Consider the following 19,883-nt stretch of genomic DNA (forward strand, 5'->3'; position numbering starts at 1 on the left):
TTTGATTTGTTGATCTAGAGTTGAATTTTAATTAGTTTTTCCCTTTTGTATAATTAGTGTAGTGCTACATTTAGTCTTTGTTTTGAATAAATTTGACAATTTATATCTTTGGAATTGGTGTCTGCATCCAATTATTACAGAAATTGAGTTCTACAAGATTCCAGGATTCGTGATAAGGTGATACTATAAATTCACTTCTTTAATTGAAATTTATAAGTGTACCTTACGCTACAAGCTTAACATAATTATTTGGGGGTTTACTTCAACAGGTACATCTGCTGTCCTGAAACAAAGCAGTCTTAATAGGTTACAGTGTTGTAACCTGGTGTAGTGACATTTTTCATGTTGTTTGTGTTCAGAGATTTCTATACTCATCATATGCTAGGTCTTCATGCAAATGCACTTGTTTCGGTACGTGACTGAGAACATACACACAGTTCTTAAAAAAAAAAAGAAACCCAGTACTGCAAACCACAATAGCTATAGTAATAACACATGTACAGTATAGCCATGCATACGAGAGGAAACAGGAAGTGTATTCTCTGCAGACCTGAATAGAAAGGTTTGCAGTGCACAGCAATACTTTCTTTTAAATGTATTTACAATCATATAGCCAGAAATTATTGTGTAATACTTGAAATGTGTATTTTAAAATAGTTAAATTTTAAATGTATGTTCTAAACACTAAAAATGTCAATAATCAGTTACAAAAAAAAATACTTTCTGTGTTTAAATGTGTAATTAAATAAAACATTTTAATTTATTTTTGAATTGTTCACACTGTCCAATGGTTTCACCTCAGCATAGGGGTGGTGCTTACATGAACCATAAACCTTTTCAATGTAAATTTCTTTCATTAGATCTCAAAACAAGGAACTATATCAAGCACTCATCTACAGTCATATATTAGTGAGTATTCTTACTTTATATTGATAATTGGTTATAGTAATTTTCTATTCATCCATCTGATTGTGTTGCTGTTTATATATTCATCCATCAAATTATCTTGTTAATTAACTGTTCTGCATCAATGGGGAGCATTTGTTTTATTTTCCTCCTAGCCTATCTCTCTTGAGTCACATACAGTATCATACTATCTGATGTTAAGTTGTGGTATATTATACATATCCAGACCCATTGTGAAAGGGCATAGATATCTAATATATTATTAAAATTATGCTACATATGATTTACAGTGGAGTTCCTCTGCATCTGAAACTGGGTAACTTTTTGTGTATTCTGTATTTTGTGTATTGATTACAGTTACATCATTTGTTAATATATTTTCTTGTCTTTAAACACAGACCAAGATGAACAATTCAAGTTTCGACTGTATTCTTTCAATATCACCTGAGGTGAAAATGTTACACAAGGTGGTTTACATCCCCATTTTCATTCTGGGACTGCTGTTAAATGTCACAGCCCTGTGTGTGTTTTGCTGTAGGAGATCCAACTGGACATCTACCTTGATCTACATGACCAACTTGGCGATGGCTGACTGTATCGTTGTCCTTTCTCTCCCATTTAAGATCTATAACGTTTTTGAGGATTTGGAACTAAAAGTTTTTTGCCCATTTTTGGTGTCCATCTACTTTATAAACATTTATGCAAGCATTTTTACCATTACTGCCATAAGCATTCACCGATATATAGCAATTACTTATCCTTTTCATGCCAAAGCTACAGAATCACCCAAGAGGGCAATAGCAGTATGCATTCTAATATGGGTGACTGTAATAACAGTGAACGTCATATTTTCTAAGGAGCAGGATTGGGGTGGTAAAAATAAATGTTTCGAAAGGACAGTTGCTGAACCATATTCATATTCGTTCATCCTGGTTTTAGAAATAATGGGGTTTCTCCTACCACTATGTACAGTGGCGTTCTGTTCAACTCAAATAATCTGTACTTTGTCAAAAGACAAGATCAGCCGAACCCAAGAGTACAAAAAGAGAAGCATTCTTATCATCACAGCAAATATGGTGATCTTTTTCATCTGCTTCACTCCAATCCATGCTGGATTTTTACTCAAGTTCTTAGTTGCCAAATATGAACAGAACTGCAATCTACTTAATGCAATGCACAACTTCTTCCATGTTTCTGAATGCATCGCTTCTACTAATTGCTGTTTAGATGCCATAGGCTATTACATTGTATCAAAGAACATTTACATTTTTCATTGTACTGGCACAGAAAATTATGAAAAATCTGGAAATACAGAATAGCGTTATTAACGTTCATCCTTGTAACGGTTTGTGATTCTGTAGAAGTGGAACAACTGCTTGTCTTAATGTGGCAAATTATTTGACTGTTAATCTAGGCAATGCCATTAAAACATTTTTCTGTTTTATCATTAAAGAGGAACTCCACAGAAATTCCATAGTTTCTCAGTATATTCTATAAGTAGACTGTACAAAAAGAGTAAGCACACCAATGTTGTAAATGAGGTGCAGGACAGTGAGAACAAACTTATAACAAGAGGGAGACCACACACTCGGAGTACAAGCCCAAAATAATGTACTTATTGTATGGCGTCAAGAGCAAGCTGGTGTTCAGTCAAAAAAATGTGTTACCCTTCTTCAGTCTTCTGACTTCTGCCAGCAGCCAGATCTCCCTTTGGAGAATGCGCGAGCACAGTTTGCACTCCGCTGTAGCCTACACAGGTGTCCCTCGAATAAAATAATCATGTAAAATAATAGCAACAGTTCTGGGTGGTGAAATTAAGTTTTTATGACTACAAACCTATGGTTCTTCTCGGGGCCTCCGAATGTGCATAAAATGTCTGATTTTAATGATTTACCTGACTTTTCTGATTTTCCCTGTTGACTTCCAGCAAAGCATCTCCAGAGTTATCACTTGCGTGATGTCATGGCCTATTTCTTAATCTCTGAATTCCGGTACATAGAATGAGCTGGAATTGGTAAGCATATACCACAGAATATGTTTCTACTTAGAGAATAACCTGAGAAACTATGGAATTTCGGTGGAGGTGCATGAACCTTTAAGGTGCATGCCAGCTTCATCAGGAGGGTCTCTTATTTTGGGCAAATCTCAGAAACAAGGACCACTTTTTCTTCCCTGTTTCAAATGTATAAAGTCGTTCATTTACTGTCTTTCAATATCCTATTGTCCAACTTATTTCAAGTTCCTTCCAAATATAAGGTGGGACCTTTCATCTTAACAACCACCATGATTATAATTGTAGGAAAGAAGATACAACTATTCTTCCAATGTATGTTTTTATTTTTTTGCATCTCAATCTTTGTTTTTGTTTTATTAAACAAATTCAAATACCAACTGAAATATTTTATCTTCGCATAAATATGTGCATGTGACAGCATCCTTTTGCCATGAAGGGGATGAGAGGATATTATTGGTCATATTTAATAGTGTGTGCAGGTGGTGGGAAATGAATAGCTTGCAAAAAATCATTTGAATTGAGGTTTAAAATTGTAATAAGAGGCACGTTCTCTAGAAATATGTTAATGATATTCATTAAATAATAAAACAAAACAAAAAAGGATATTGATTGTTTTTTCTCCTTCAGACAACCAAGCTCTGCATACAATAATTATAATTACCATAAAACTTGGGGGTGGTCTTTGATGAGGATTAGACAAGGTGTATTGCTTGTACAGTCATTTGAAAGTGTTCAGATGTTCAGAAAGTCTGTTGGGCTCATAACCTTAAATTAAAGAATAACACAATATTTCCTGTTTTGTTTCACCACATAATGTAATAGAATGTTTTGTAACCTTTACTTCAACTTTAGCTTGCTTATATTTGGACACGTCACCATGCTTACCACTGACAAGCAGTTGTGGACTCATCTTTCCAACCCCCAACCTCCTTCCGTAATGTGCTGTAGCATCTACTTCCACAGATGTGCTTGTGACACAACACAATAACACAACAAGTTCAGATAAATGTATACCATAAAATATAATGTACTGTGTCACACAACTGAGATAACAAAGTAATCCAAGGAGAAAAGCACTAAAAACAGTATATGTTTTTGTTAGATCAACTGCACTTCACAGATTTCAATATTTTACTTTAGATATGCCTTGAGAGGATAATTCAGATTAGTGAATAATCTGAAGTTTCCCGTTTTTACTGTGTGAGCTTTGCCTTTCTGCTCTTAATTTTGTCAGGAAAAAAAAGAACATTAGGGATTTAATCGTTTCAAAATACACATTGATGTTTTACACATTAAAGGGAAACATATGGAAGCTTTCTACTGACAAAATACAAAACAATACATGTGTTGAAATCGAAAAAGTATTGCTTCACAGGATGTCTATTAAATTGCAATCAAACTACAGACAAGTCTGAATCAGTAGCAGATTTGTTGCGAGGAGTGGCAATCGCTTTGGAGCAGCAGAACTTGGACAGTTCGTCCCTAGCCAGGCTAGATTGTTGCAAGTGATTTCATTATATGTTACCGCAGTAATGTGAAACAAAAAAACACAACACCACACATTTTGGTAGAGATATACATAACAATGTAATCCGTCATGAACTTCTCTGTGTTTGATAGAACATCAAATAATATACTGGATAATTGTTAGGTTGTTCTGAACAATATAAGCCTATATAAGCCACAGTGATGTGTGACCGTCTGAATGAGACCCCCCTCCTCCCCCGGAGCAGACTGCGTGTTTACCCCCCGGCTCTCAATGACGGCAGGCGACACGGAAACTGTGAATCGGATGTGTTTGAGATGGAAACATGCTGGTAGCCAAGAGAATAAGCTTTCAAATGATGTGCGCATTGTAGGAATACAGTGTAACTTCTATGCACAGGAGCTGCGCATAACCCTGCCAAATAATGCTTAACAGTGTATAGTAACACAGTATATAACTCTAAAATGTACATTATTTTTCAATTTTTGGTAGCCTCTTTTTTTTAACCTCTGGCAGTTTACCGCTTACCTTTGTATCATTTCAGGTTATTCACTGGACTTGAACTGGTTACATTTCAATACAAACAAAACCAAATCCAATGGAAAATTGGGTCCAGTTTTATATGTCATCACAAGTGCATTTAAGACAATACGTAGTCACAAACGTTGTTACAAATGTAGTTAAAATTGTGTACTTACTGTTAATCATTTTTACACATTAAGATCCTTTTTGAAAATGCATAAATACACTGTTCTTATGAGTAACTACAGACGTAGCTACTATGTAACTACTATGTAAATACACTAACTGTAACTAACTGTTACCAATTCGGCTGAGTTTGGGTGATTGTACATTTTGAAATTGACATTATTACTGATGACCCTTCAATGCAAACACTTGACTTGAAAAAAAATAAGTACTAGATTGCAGAAGGGAAGACAACTCTGGTGCTTTTGTAGTTTCTATTCTGTTTCCACTCTTAAGGAAGTAATGACGCATCACATCCTGAAACCCTGAAATAGCACACATACAAACTTTTGACATATGCTGACTAGTTTTAGATTTTATCATGTTAAACGTTGTGTATATGATAGAATGGAACAGGAATTATCCCACACACTTTACTAATTCAGTTTGTAGTCATATTAACATATGCACAAAACCATACCTTTAGGAATTGCTCTTTAATTCCACAGAACACAATGTTGAGCTAACGATTAAGACCCTCCCTCTGCACTACAAACAGAATAGTGCAGTATTCTGAAAGCCACTGATGAAAGAGATTGTAGCAATCATTAATGCCAAGACTAGGCCTACACACTACTAAATGCTCTGTGTGCCATTTTTGGTAATACAGGATATGTGAATTTAGTTCACTGATGGTACGAATCTTTCCACAGACATTTTCACAATCAGGTTATACTGCTCTTACCGAAATGTGGATTGCAGTCACCTGAAAAACAACAAACAACAGATCAACACACCAAACACAAGATTCCAAGGCAGGAATTGTTAATACAGTATTTAACTTGCAATCCAACACTATCACTTTAATCTTAACTGTGATTAATGTGATCCAGCTGATAATACTCCAGCAACAAGATTTTACAGCAACTTACATATTATTCAGGTTATCCAAGTCATCATTTTAGTTGGTCAATGTCTGTTTGTGGAATCCTTTCAAATATGATCATAGGCTAAACTGTTCCAATATTCTGAGTTCCTTCATTTTGAGGACATTTAAAAACTATAGAAAACATTGTGAAGTAATTATTGTTTAAATACAATGTGCACAATTATTTGTAGGTCAATGATGACAAATAATTTACCTATATAAGTTTTTTCTGCAAATAAGGTTTACAACATGTCAACTTTTTTAAATAGTTGGGGTTTACAACAAACTAGATTTGTCCCAGGTGTGTTAATAAATGTTCAAATTTCAAATAATTTGAATTGTACAGTTTGAAAGTATCACTAATTTTGAATTTCCTGTGACTTGCCTTCATATCTACAGCACTATCACTGGCATTTCCTGAAGCTCTGACATCATTCCGTTTACAGTATCTACTCCCATGCTGTTACTCACTTTGTATCTCCCTCATAAAAGCATTCAGACTGTGCTACAGAACAGAGTCCCGACACTTCCATATGAGGTTTTCTTTGCCTGTGGAACTAAATGGTAAGGAGTTTAATAACATTTAAATGTTTATGGTGAATGTGTGTTTGTGTAACCAGTAATGGTGAGATTATGATTTTGGGTGAGGTTGGGTGGCGAAGGGGTATAAACAGTGCTGTGCAGAGCATTGTCAGTGGCTCAAACCAAAAACAGGCAAACAGTGCGGCTGGTGGGGGGATGGGGGGGCAGCGAAGTGCAGTCGGGGGGGGTCTGGACCAAGAGGGGACTTGTTAGAGGCAATAAAGGGCAATGGAAAAAAGGGGCAGTGGCTCATGCAACCCCTGCACCAAGCGCCCCCCCACCCCGCACGTGCCTAGGTATAAGGCACATATAATTTGTCCTGTTGTGCATATAAAGGACAGATTTATTTATACAAAGAAGGCTGTTGAGAAATTTAAACACATTCAATTACTAAAACAGCTTATGGGTTCCTATGAGCAGTTAATGGTATCGAACATAAACTGAAATGTAAACTTAACTGTGTGATCTCTTTAGTTTCAGTTTTCATGTTGAAAACATAACACAGATAAGACAGGTGTGCCAGTTTCCTTTGGAAATACATAATAACAAACATTGCCTTATTTCAAATTGAAATTTAATTTTAATAATACAATTTTAATAAAAGTATATGAGGGTATAAACCAACTATAGTCAGGTTCTCAAAGACCAATTTAAGAACAGGAAATAGTCAAAATAACTGATCATGTAGGAGCAGGAGGCTACACTTATTTTTTCCATTCTATATCCCTACATGATGATGATAGTGATTATTATTATTATTATTATTATTATTATTATTATTATTATTATTATTATTATTATTATTATAATAAATGTACAGAGAGCACAGAAGTTTGTTGTGTATGACTTTTGCAGGTGTGGTGTAAGCTACACCACACCTTCTCAGTAACACAGAGCTACTGAACCCTGTTTTACATGAAAAAACGTCTTGAGTAGGAAGTAACACAAGTATTAAATAAAACACCTTTCCCCTTAACTAATGCATTGACATGATTGATAAAGGTGCAACACCCATAAAGCCAGGAACCACTCAAGAAGAATATTAAGGGAAAGCTTAACTTGTTCCCTGCAATTGGCCTATGTCCCCTTACACTTGGCCCGTGCTCCGGATTACATGGTTGCAGCTCCTAGGTTACCACAATCTTTTCACACTTTGAATGGTTGCAAACATGTTTCTTTAAATCGTAAAGTTTTATCAAGCTGACCAGGTAGGTATCACAATAAAAACAGTCAGCGCTATATTCTCTTTCTCGGCACTACATCTCTCTGCATTTTACAATGTATCAGCTATAAAGCTGATACAGATTAAACCCATTAACTCTCTGTTCATGTCCCTAATTTCTCAAACACAGCTCAACAGGATGAGTAACGGAACGAATATCTGCATAGCTAACATAACGGAGGATGTCCAGACCTTCCAGATGGTCCTCTACATTCCCATTTTCATTCTGGGACTCGTGTGCAATGTAGCCATTTTGGTTATATTCCTCTGCAGGCGGAGGAGATGGACTGACATGATGACATACATGACCAATATAAGCATAGCAGACTGTGTGGTTTTGATTTCTCTTCCATTCAAGATGTATTCCTACCAACACCCATGGAACATGTCAGAGGATTCCTGCTATTTCTTGACCTCCATTTACTATGTAAATATGTACGTGAGCATCCAGACAGCCACAGCTATAAGTGTAGTTCGGTATGTAGCAATAAAATATCCTTTCAAAGCACAATGGGTCATGTCCCCATGGAAAGCATTAGCTGTGTGCATTTTAATATGGGTGCTTAACTGCACATTGAGTTTTGTGAATTATAAAGCTGGCAATGAAATAAAGAAAAATGAATCCCACGAAGTCAAGTGCTTCCAAAAGAGCAATACAAATCCACTACCACTCTCCTTTATCCTAACAATAGAGATATTGGGCTTCTTTGTGCCCCTGATACTGATCACTTTTAGTTCAGCTCAAATTATCTACACATTGCGAGAGCAGAGAAAAATAAGCTCCCCGAATGAGAAGTCGCAATGCATTCGCATCATAACAGCAAACTTAATTATTTTTGTAATCTGCTTCGCCCCCATCCACGTGGGCTTTCTGATTAAGTTTTTAGTTGAGACTTACCCCCCTATCAACTGCAGCCTTCTGAATGGAGTACACACTTTTGTTCACATTGCCTCTACCATTTCCAACACAAACTGTTGCCTTGATGCTTTTTGTTATTACTTTGTGGTTCAAGATTTCTGGAAACGCACTCCTACTCCTGGTTCTGTATGCAAGAAAAATGAAGCCAGTAATGCAGCCGAGAATAATGCCAACAGTAATGAATATAAACTTGTTTGACTTCAAAGTTGTGGAAGCATTCAATGTAGACCATTATATTCTGATGTAAAGTCTTTCTTTCAAACTGACAAACAACACCTTCCTGGGTAAACTGAAGAATTAAAGCTGTCACTATTACAATGTTAGGAAATTGAATTTCTGTTTGTGTATTTTGTACAAGGTCTAATCAATAATTTTGCAAAATTTGAATGTGGACTGTGCCTGCCTATCATGATTACACAAACATTAACAGTTTACTAGAAGCAATCTGACAAGTGCCTGTAGGAAAGTCAGTTAGTTTCCAGAGCAATTCCTTTAGGATCAAGAACATGAGCTCCTAAAGGGTTTCAAGAGGTGCATAGTATTGAATAGTATTTCTACCACAAGGTGGCAACAGAGTCTTTGTTTGTATTCAAAGACCAGGGTTTTCTAGAAATTGTGATTGTGATTCAAATAATACAAAGGGTAATTGAGAACAAAAGCACACAAAGGACTCTTATTCAAGTGTCCCTTGATAACTTTACTTTAGGATTCTGGCACTATTAATATGGTTTAATGTGTTTAATGTGTCTTACAGTATTTTTTCTTTGGGTTCAATATGCCTTCACTGTACTTCACTGACCCCTGAATAACTCATGGTGGGTTATATTAAGCCTTCAAAACTGTATATTTTGTAATTTCCATTGGTCAGCATAGTCACAGTGAAAAGACAAGTTTGATTTTTTAATTGATTCATTTTACTTTTTGTTAATTGTCAAATAAATACATAAATTAATACAAAAAATGTTTTTGCATGAAGAAAATATATGTATCTGCAAACCTTTACCATCTCTTCCTGCAGGTCATTTTTCTTTCTTTCTTTCTTTGGTATACAAAAAAAGCAAAATCAGATCCGACCTATATAATGTGACTAGTCAATTCAATGACCAGTATTTATCACTTTTAGTTTTACCTGGTTTATTTGTGTATGTATGTGTATGTGTATGTGTATGTGTATGTGTATGTGTGTCTGTGCATATATACATGAAAGATCTATATATTATCACCATCACTATCAGCACATATTGATCCACTGCTGGATGAAGGCCTCCCCAAGATGTTTCCACTATAGGTTCTATTTTCCAAGTAATGCCTGCAAAATGTATGATTTTATCTTCCCAAAAAGAAAGTCAACACCCCCTTGAACTTTTTTCATATTTTTTGAGTCAATGCCTCAGAACTTTGTGCATTTAAATGTGCTTTGTTTTTTTATTGTGAAAAAAATATATTAAAAATACAAAACTTAAATATAATTGGATAACCCCCCTGAGTTAATACTTGGTGGAAGCACCTTTAGCAGCAATTACAGCTCTGAGTCTGTTGGGATAGGTCTTTACCAACGTTTCACACCTACATGTGGCAATATTTGACCAATCTCCTTTACAACACTATTCTGTCAAGTTCCTTGGGGAATGTTGATCAACAGCAATCTTCATGTTATGCCACACATTTTCTATTGGATTTAAATCGGCTCTCTGTCTGGGCCACTCATGAGACATTTGAAGATGGGACACGAGAGGTGAACTTCCCAGTTTCAGCTTTTTTGCAGAGGGCAGCAGGTTTTCCTCAATGACTTTTCTATACTTTGTTCCCTTAATTTTCCCTTCTATCCCGAGTGCCCCAGTTCCTGCCGATGTAAAACTATGCATAACATGATGCTGCCACCACAATATGTCGCACCTTTTTACCACCTTACCATACAGATAAGATTTGTGGAGTGTTTGTGATATTGTTGTTAAAGGGAACAACTGAACATACATAAAAGCCTATAGCTCCCTGCAAAGTTACCATTGGTCTCTTGTTAGCTTCTCTGATCAGTTTCCTTCTTGCTCGGTCATCCAATTTTGACAGATGGCCTGATCTAGGCAGGGTCATGATGGTGTCATGCACCTTTCCTTTCTTAATAATCACATTGATTGTGCTCCAAGGGATATTCAAGGCCTTTGATATTATTTTGATCTGTGCCTTTCAACAGCTCTGCACTAGAGTTATTTTGAAAGCTCCTCTGTGCTCATGGTTGAGTCTTTGCTTTGAAATGCACTGCCCAGTAGAGGGAACTCAGTAACTGCTGAATGTATCCTGAAATCATATGAATCACTACAATTTAACACAGTTTCTATTTTTAATACATTTTCTGCAACTTTCCAGAATATTTTCTAGAAACTTGGAAGTTGTGGGGTATCATTCGGAAATCTGAAGCAAATTATATTATGAATTCATTTATAAACATCACTTTCATAATTTACATGTCTACTCATAAATGCTCATAATGTAGCTGCAGAGTTCATCATCAATGTGCAGATGATAAAATTATAACTATATATATATATATATATATATATATATATATATATATATATATATATATATATATATATATATATATATATATATATATACATTGAGTGTGTTTTGAAAGGGGTGAAAGAAAAGTGTTTTTCTATTCTATTTCACAAGATCTCATGCATTATGCAAAGTAATGAAAGAAAACCAGAGCAAACACAAAAGGTGTTATACACACCTTTATTTTTGCAGTTAGGCTACAGAACCTGCCAAAGCAAAGGCAAACCAACAACAACAAAATGGAACAACTTATATGTGGTTACAAAGAATGTACATGCCTCTAACGTTGACCAACAATTGACCTCATATTTATAAAAAAACAATCCAGGAAACATAACCTTTATACAGCAGGCCTCATATTAAAAATGATTTTTTCATTCACACCTTACTAGCGTAACTGTGAAATGTTATATTAAAGTACAGTAAGTTACTGTGTTTAAAAATAACATATATCCTGTGTGTATACATTTTGCATCAATGTTATAAAATCAGTTGAGAGTTGATTCAAAAGGAGAAAATAATACAATATTTTCTAATGCACATAACAGTACTGAAATATGTAATATTGGTCACTGTACAATTTTAGTTATGCAAATTATTGTAAAACACACAGTACAGCTCCCAAACCGACAAGATTGTATATATAGTAATGTTTTTCTATAATGGTCTCTCAGATAGATCAAAATAGATATATCTGTTCTCTGTAACTCATGGTTGGGCATTGGCCAATAAAGATATCTGATGAGCATGGGGATAAGGCTAGTAGGGCTTAGCTTCTCCAATTCAACAGTTAAGCTATAGCTTCTTTTTTTAGATTTGCAATCACTCCTGTTTAACAAACTATCAAATGGCATTCAATTAATTCAGCATTGTCATCAGCAGAATCTCCAGCTGACACCTAGCTATGGAATGTCTAAAGGATAACTTATCATAAGCACAATCTATAAATGAATTACAGGTATAACAAAGTCATTTTAATGGCTAGTCCTCATCATCCTGTAGCCAGATGTGGGGCCTCATAGATATTTATCCTATGTAATGCCTCATGCAAACCCCACTACATACTGAATTTTTGTATAATATCATGTAGCACACACACCTAGTTTCAATGTGTTCCATGACATTTTAATTGTACTATTCATGAGTGCAAATGTGTACTATTCATTTTCATGTGGAGGCCGATCTACTTGCATGTAAACAGGGGTGCAGAACTGTCACGACCAATAAACCAAATTCAGTACAAAAAATGACATATCCCTTCTTGAGCAGTAACATCAGGTCTGTGAGCTTTTAGATGAGTTGTGCTGAAACATTTCAACATAAATGTGAGACTTTCTTTCTTTCCAATGTAAGTGTGAGATTCACGCCAAACGTGGGAGTATCACGGACAGTGCGTGACAGCTGGCAGATCTGTCAAAATAAATGTTACTTAACAGGGAAATATCGGTCACGAATTTGGAAGAACACAGAAAAAAACTTTAGAACGTAAAAATCTACCACCCTCAAAGTGTATTTTTCTATCACTTTGAAGGTCTGAAAAATGTGAAACTGGTAAACGAATAAGTACGATATTTGAATTCAAATTTAAAAAAAAATCAATGTTACCATGGACCCAAGAAGAAAAGAGAGAAAAATACAATAAAACAAAACATTTCAATCACACACCTGTTCAGAGGTCTCCAATTCAAGGCAAGCGGAGATGCTCAACAACAGATAGGGAAGACATTATTAGTGATTAATGTTCCAAAATGCTCTTGGTCTTAAATGTTGTTGGCAGATGGGCAGGAAAGTTGTGGTTTTCAATGAAAGACTGAGCAGGAAGTAGCATGCTGTGTAAGGTGACAGACAGAAATGCTGGAAAGTACTGCTTGATTGAGGTTAGATGGTGAACATGGATAATTGTCTGACATTTCAGGGGTGAGTAAAAATTACAGACTTCCTCAAGATTTAGGTGAGATGTGTTGGTCTCAGCAGACTCAATACGCACTGGCGGTACTAAATAATCTTGATCAACAGTCAGTATCTCCTAGAGGAAGACCTTATTTGCAGTCACACATATGTTTGGCAGCACATAAATGTTTGCAGTGGTTTAGTGTTTACTACATGACCAGTGAAGCACAGGGTGATACTTGCAAATGAGCAGCAAGAGAGCATATAGTTATAAAGTGAATACATTTAGCATTTATAATTTAGTCTTGGGGATAGATGGGGATAAGGATAACCGCTTGAGAACTTTCTTATTTATAAAGCAATAAGAAGTGGCTGCATTGACCTAATTGTGCATTATGTCTGGCTCACATTTCATCCCAAATCACTAGAAAGATGCAGGAATAAGAATAGAATGGTGAGATACACATATTAACACATATGAAAGTTCATATGTATAACACAGAATGAATGCACATAGACTTTTTAAATGAGTACATATTGTTTCATTAACACACTGCATCAAACCACTTAAAAGATTATATAGGACACAAATTAATTATGATGAGCAGAGGGGCAAATATTCTTTTAAACTTTTAATGTTTTTGTTGTTGTTGTTGTTGTTGTTGTTGTTGTTGTTGTTGTTGTTGTTTTTACTAGGTTGGGTGTGTTTTGAATGCATAATTAAGAATTAGTTTTCAGTGCATACCTGGTCCAGATTTTGTTTGGCAAATATCTCCATCCCCTATGTTAACCATAAGAACCATTTAAACAAAAGATGGCTTTCCATATTACTTCAGTTACAGCCAAGACCAAAATACCAGTAAGTTGAAAATAACATACCTTATTTTGAGTATCTTGATTTCATTGTTCAAGCATGCTTTGTACTACTCATAAGAATAATCATGAAAGTGTACAAGTTTGTAATTTGAGATTCACAGTTAGGTAAAAGATTTGGTTTAGTTAACAATGCTTTGTAATTGATGTATGCCAAATATTTAATGTAATTAGTTCATATAAACCTAAACATCATACATTTCTAATGAAGACATTTCTAATGAAGGCTCAGTTTGCAATCACACTCAGCAAATTTTAACACGAGCTCAAAGCATGACAATTAACCCAACAAACCAAAAGCGACTTCTGCCTAACTTGCACTAACCAAACTGCCACTTCCTTATTTACAGACAGAATTAAATTATTATTTTGAAGCCTCAACAATGGCAAACGTTTTACATTATCAATATTCAATATTATAAAATAGTAGGATAATAGAGATGTTTGCTCTCTTTTAGCAAAGGGCATACTAGTAGTGTGTAAGACAGTATTGTAAGTGTATACATTCAATTAGTTTTCTGGTTCTGCCTTTTATTTTTAAATGTTATTTGTTTAATCTCAAACAAACTATCATACAGTTCTGTAAAGGCTTGAAAGCAAACAGATTTACATTTATTGCATTATCAGTAAAAGAAAATAGGCTGCCATTGCATAAAAATACACACGTCAGCAGAAGTGAATATTGTTTGATAGCTGAAAAGCTCTACAGCAGACAGTTCTTTTATGGTTAGTCATCCGTGGTCTCACCATCTCTAAAACATTTTTTCAGACTGAAGTGCATATTTCGTTTACCACTTTAAATGTTAAAGAAAAAAACAAAACTTAAAAACAAATACACACACAAACAAAAATGTTCTAATTGTAAATAGCTGCCTATCAGGAGGCAACAATGGAAAAACAGTTAGGTTAACCACCATATGTATGTTGTTCTTAAAGATCTACCCAAAAAAACAGGTGTTCTGAAGACAGGTCTTCTTTTTCTGTGAGCTGGCAGTTTAAATCTCACCATACAGTTCCTATGGTGCCTGCAAAGACCTGCAAAATGTTTTATTTATATAAAATACACTGCAGTCACTAAACATGACAGAAAGCATTTTGAAAACAGCCTTATGCTGTTAAAAGGGAGTTGTAAACAGCTGCTGTGACATATAGGAAAGTATATGGCTATAGTTCTCAGAACCCAGCTATATGAGAGTGATTGCACACCCAAGCTCTAACTGAGGTTTTTTGTTGTTATTTTCCATGTAGACACCTGCCATACATTGACAGTAACTGTTTGAGGTTGTCAGATCCATTTTCTTATTTTTCTTATTGTATTTTTACCTCTATACCAGCAGTGTAACATGGCAAATAAGCATGCTATACAAATAATAATAATAATAATAATAATAATAATAATAATAATAATAATAATAATAATCATAATAATAATAATAATAATTATTATTATTATTATTATTATTATTATTATTATTATTATTATGATGATGATGAATACATGAAAATAAATGGTTAAACAGTTTAGTGTAGTAAACTGAGATTTAAAATAATTGTATTATGAGTAAAGTATGAAATAAAAACAAAAAAAACACTAAAGAAATAGGAGCACAAACACAGTACACTGACAGAAATAGGATGTGGTTAACCTCGCATGCGAACTAGTTTAACATAAGCACTGTTTCATACTTGCAAATCTGTTTTTTATTTAAAATATTCATTATTATCAGTTCTGATCATCCCGATGATTCAGTTTCCTTGAAACAGTATTCAGCATTAAAATCCCTTATCCATGATTCTATTTCACAAAATGTCTAGGAAAATTTGTTTCCATGTAATTAATATTAGCTTTGTAACCAATTCCATTCAAATGTCAGGTTTGATTTACATGTAGTGTTTCTGTTGCTTATTTAAATAATACAATTACAGAATGTTGACTCCCCCACCCCATCATTCCCCCTACTTTCAAAAACAGGAGATGTCAAATCAATATAATTCTGGCATCTTTCAGTCAGGGCATCACTCCCAGCCATTCAGTACCCAGAAAACATGTGTGTTAAATGCCTGCAAAATGGAATATTGAAACTGGTGTGCCAGACGATTTAAGAACATAGGGTAAGGTCATTATGGCTATCTTGCTTTTTGACATTTAGTAGCTAATCTACCACAGACTTTCACCCAACTGTTCCCAAGGGAGTCAGCTTCAACTACATCACTAGAAGTCACCCATCAGAATATGAGTGTTATGCAAAATGAAACATGTATTCCAATAGGACCACTTCACTACAATGCTTTTCCATCAATATGTAGTGGGATAAGTTAGTCACTGAAAAGAGACTGAACCTCAATGATACACATTACTATTTACTGGGAACCAACCAGAGAGAGCACATGCATTGACTTGATCTTTTCAAATGACCAAGATAGAGTCAGAGGGACACTAGTTAGAGAACCAATGGTAAACTCTGATCACAACATGGTTAGCTTTGAGGCATTCTTTCAAAAAGCAATGGTCTACAATTTTAGAAAAGCCAACCTTGAAGGTATGAGGAGTTAAACTGGAGCACACTGGATACAGATTCAGTTGAAAATGGATGGTTATATTTTAAGAATATACTACTTGAGGCTCAGGAGAAATTTGTACCAAAACGTAGCAAATTGAGGATCAAAAGGCATTGGCCAAAATGGTTTAACAGAAGTATGCAAAAAAAATCAAGAGAAAGAAAATGTTGTATAGCGCATACAAAAAGGATGGAGACAAAACAAAATACAAAGAATATGTTGAACTGCAAAGATATCTTAAGAAAGGGATCAGGAAAGCAAAGAGGGAAATAGAAAGAGATACAATATTGTCAATACTACAACAGCAAGAGGTCAATAAAGGAGAAAGTGAAACAGATAAAGGGCAAAAATTTAAGTATCTTGGAAAACAAACAAGATGTGGCAGATGTTCTAAATGAGTATTTCACAGAGGTTTTTACAAAAGAAAAAACAGATAACTTGCCACAGGTTAACAACCAGTCCAGTCAAACCCTAAGAGAGATCAGGATAAATGAGGAGGAGGTACTAAAGGGACTAGCAGAATTAAAAACAAACAAATTGCCTGTGCCTGGTATATTTCCAACAGTACTTAAAGAAATTAGGGAAATGATTTATAGGCCGCTAACTCAAATATTCCAAATGACACTTAGAACAGGGGATGTGCCAACTGACTGGAAGACAGCAAATGTCATACTAATCCACAAGAAAGGGGACAAAACTGAGCCAGGAAATTACAGACCAATCAGTCTCACCTGCATCACCTGTAAAATGCTGGAAAAAATTATTAGACAGAAAATAGAGGAGCATCTCAATGAAAATCATACTGTATTCTTGGAGATAGTCAACATGGGTTTAGATGAGGCAGATCATGTCTTACTAATTTATTTGATTTTTTTGAACATGCAACTGCAGCTGTAGATCATGTGAAAGCATATTATATGATATACTTAGATTTCCAAAAAGCTTTTGATAAGGTTCCACACCAAAGGCTGATCCTCAGATTGGAAGCTTTAGGCATTCAGTGTAATGTAAGTAGATGGATTATGAACTGGTTGATGTATAGGAAACAGAGGGTGTCGATTAGAGGAGTCGCTTCTAACTGGAGTGAGGTTGTTAGTGGAGTTCCACAGGGATCAGTACTAGGGCCAGTGCTTTTTCTAATCTATATTAATGATCTGGACTCTGGGATAGTTAGCAAACTTGTCAAATTTGCAGATGATAGGTAGCTCAGCAGATACAATCTTGGCAGCACAGGCTATTCCAAGGGATTTAGGTAATACATGCAGGTAACAAAAATGTCCACTTTAATTACACTATGGGAGGAATAGAACTAGATGAAGTAACGCATGAAAAAGACCTAGAAGTCTATGTGGACTCCTCGCTTTTTCCATCCAAACAATGTGGGGAAGCAATAAAGAAGGCAAACAGAATGTTAGGGTATATTGTCAAAAGTGTAGAATTGAGAACAAGGGAAGTAATGTTAACACTGTATAGTGCCTTGCAAAAGTAATCACCCACCTTGGCATTTTTCCTATTTTGTTGCATTACAACTTGTAATTTAAATGGATTTTTATTTGGATTTCATATAACGGACATACACAATATAGTCCAAATTGGTGAAGTGAAATGAAAAAAATAACTTGTTTTAAAAAATTCTAAAAACTAAAAAACGGAAAAGTGCATATGTATTCACCCCCTTTGCTATGAAGCCCCTAAATAAGATCTGGTGCAAGCAATTACCTTCAGAAGTCACATAAATAGTTAAATAAAGTCCACCTGTGTTAAATCTAAATGTCACTTGATATGTCACATGATCTCAGCATATATATATTTGTTCTGAAACACCACTGAGCAAGCGGCACCATCAAGCAAGCGGCACCATCAAGCAAGCGGCACCATGAACACCAACGAGCTCTCCAAACAGGTCAGGGACAAAGTTGTATAGAAGTACAGATCAGGGTTGGGTTAAAAAAATATCCAAAACTTTGAACATCCCACGGAACACCATTAAATCCATTATTAAAAAATGGAAAGAATATGGCACCACAACAAACCTGCCAAGAGAGGGCCGCCCACCAAAACTCATGGACCAGACAAGGAGGGCATTAATCAGAGAGGCAATAAAGAGACCAAAGCTATAACCCTGATGGAGCTGCAAAGCTCCACAGTGGAGATTGGAGTATGTGTCCATAGGACCACTTTAAGCCGTAAACTCCACAGAGCTGGGCTTTATGGAACAGTGGCCAGAAAAAAGCCTTTACTTAAAGAAAAAAATAAGCAAAGTTTGCTGTTCACCAATAGGCATGTGGGAGACTCCCCAAACATATGGAAGAAGGTACTCTAGTCAGATGAGACTAAAATTGAGCTTTTTGGCCATCAAAGAAAACGCTATGTCTGGCACAAACCCAACACCTCTCGTCACCCTGAGAACACCTTCCTTGGGGATGTTTTTCATCGGCAGGGACTAGGAAACTGGTCAGAATTGAAGGAATGATGGATGGCACTAAATACAGGGAAATTCTTGAGGGTAACCTGTTTCAATCTTCCAGAGATTTGATACTAGGATGGAGGATCACCTTCCAGCAGGACAATGACCCTAAGCATACTGCTAAAGCAACACTCGAGTGGTTTAAGGGGAAACATTTAAATGTCTTGGAACAGCCTAGTCAAAGTCCAGACCTCAATCCAATTGAGAATCTGTGGTATGACTTAAAGATTGATGTACACCAGGGGAACCCATCCAACTTCATGGAGCTGGAGCAGTTTTGCCTTGAAGAACAGGAAAAATTCCAAGTGGCTAGATGTGCCAAGCTTATAGAGACATACCCCAAGAGACTTGCAGCTGTAATTGCTGGTGGCTCTACAAAGTATTGACTTTGGGGGAAGGGGTGGTGAATAGTTATGCACGCTCAAGTTTTCTGTTTTTTTGCCTTATTTTTTGTTTGTTTCACAATAAAAAATATTTTGCATCTTCAAAGTGGTAGGCATGTTGTGTAAATCAAATGATACAAACCCCCAAAAAATAAATTTTTGTAAGGAAACAAGATAGGAAAAATAGGAAAAATGCCAACAAAATAGGAAAAATGCCATGGAGGGTGAATACTTTGGCAAGGCACTGTACAATGCACTAGTTAGACCTCATCTGGAATACTGTGGAATACTCATATGGAATACACTGGAATACAGTTCTGGGCTCCACACTTCAAGAAAGTTATTGCTGCTCTAGAGGCAGTTCAGAGGAGAGCAACCAGACTTATTCCAGTTCTGAAGGGAATGTCC

At 35.6% G+C, this 19,883-nt stretch overlaps 1 protein-coding gene and 1 long non-coding RNA gene across 2 annotated transcripts; both read left to right on the forward strand.

The window, feature by feature from the left end:
- Positions 1-858: 858 nt before the first annotated feature.
- On the forward strand, positions 859-3,523 carry LOC136754087 (uncharacterized). Its single transcript, XR_010817531.1, has 2 exons — positions 859-909; positions 1,305-3,523. It is a non-coding gene; the product is annotated as an uncharacterized LOC136754087 (long non-coding RNA).
- A 2,949-nt stretch (positions 3,524-6,472) lies between these two features.
- On the forward strand, positions 6,473-9,691 carry LOC136753285 (G-protein coupled receptor 35). The gene is made up of 2 exons (XM_066709253.1): positions 6,473-6,585; positions 7,956-9,691. Exons 1-2 carry the CDS (start codon positions 6,583-6,585, stop codon positions 8,940-8,942), a joined length of 990 nt encoding a protein of 329 aa, XP_066565350.1. The 5' UTR covers positions 6,473-6,582; the 3' UTR covers positions 8,943-9,691.
- Positions 9,692-19,883: the final 10,192 nt, after the last annotated feature.

Source organism: Amia ocellicauda, chromosome 7 (assembly GCF_036373705.1).
Source record: "Amia ocellicauda isolate fAmiCal2 chromosome 7, fAmiCal2.hap1, whole genome shotgun sequence".
Taxonomy (NCBI): domain Eukaryota; kingdom Metazoa; phylum Chordata; class Actinopteri; order Amiiformes; family Amiidae; genus Amia; species Amia ocellicauda.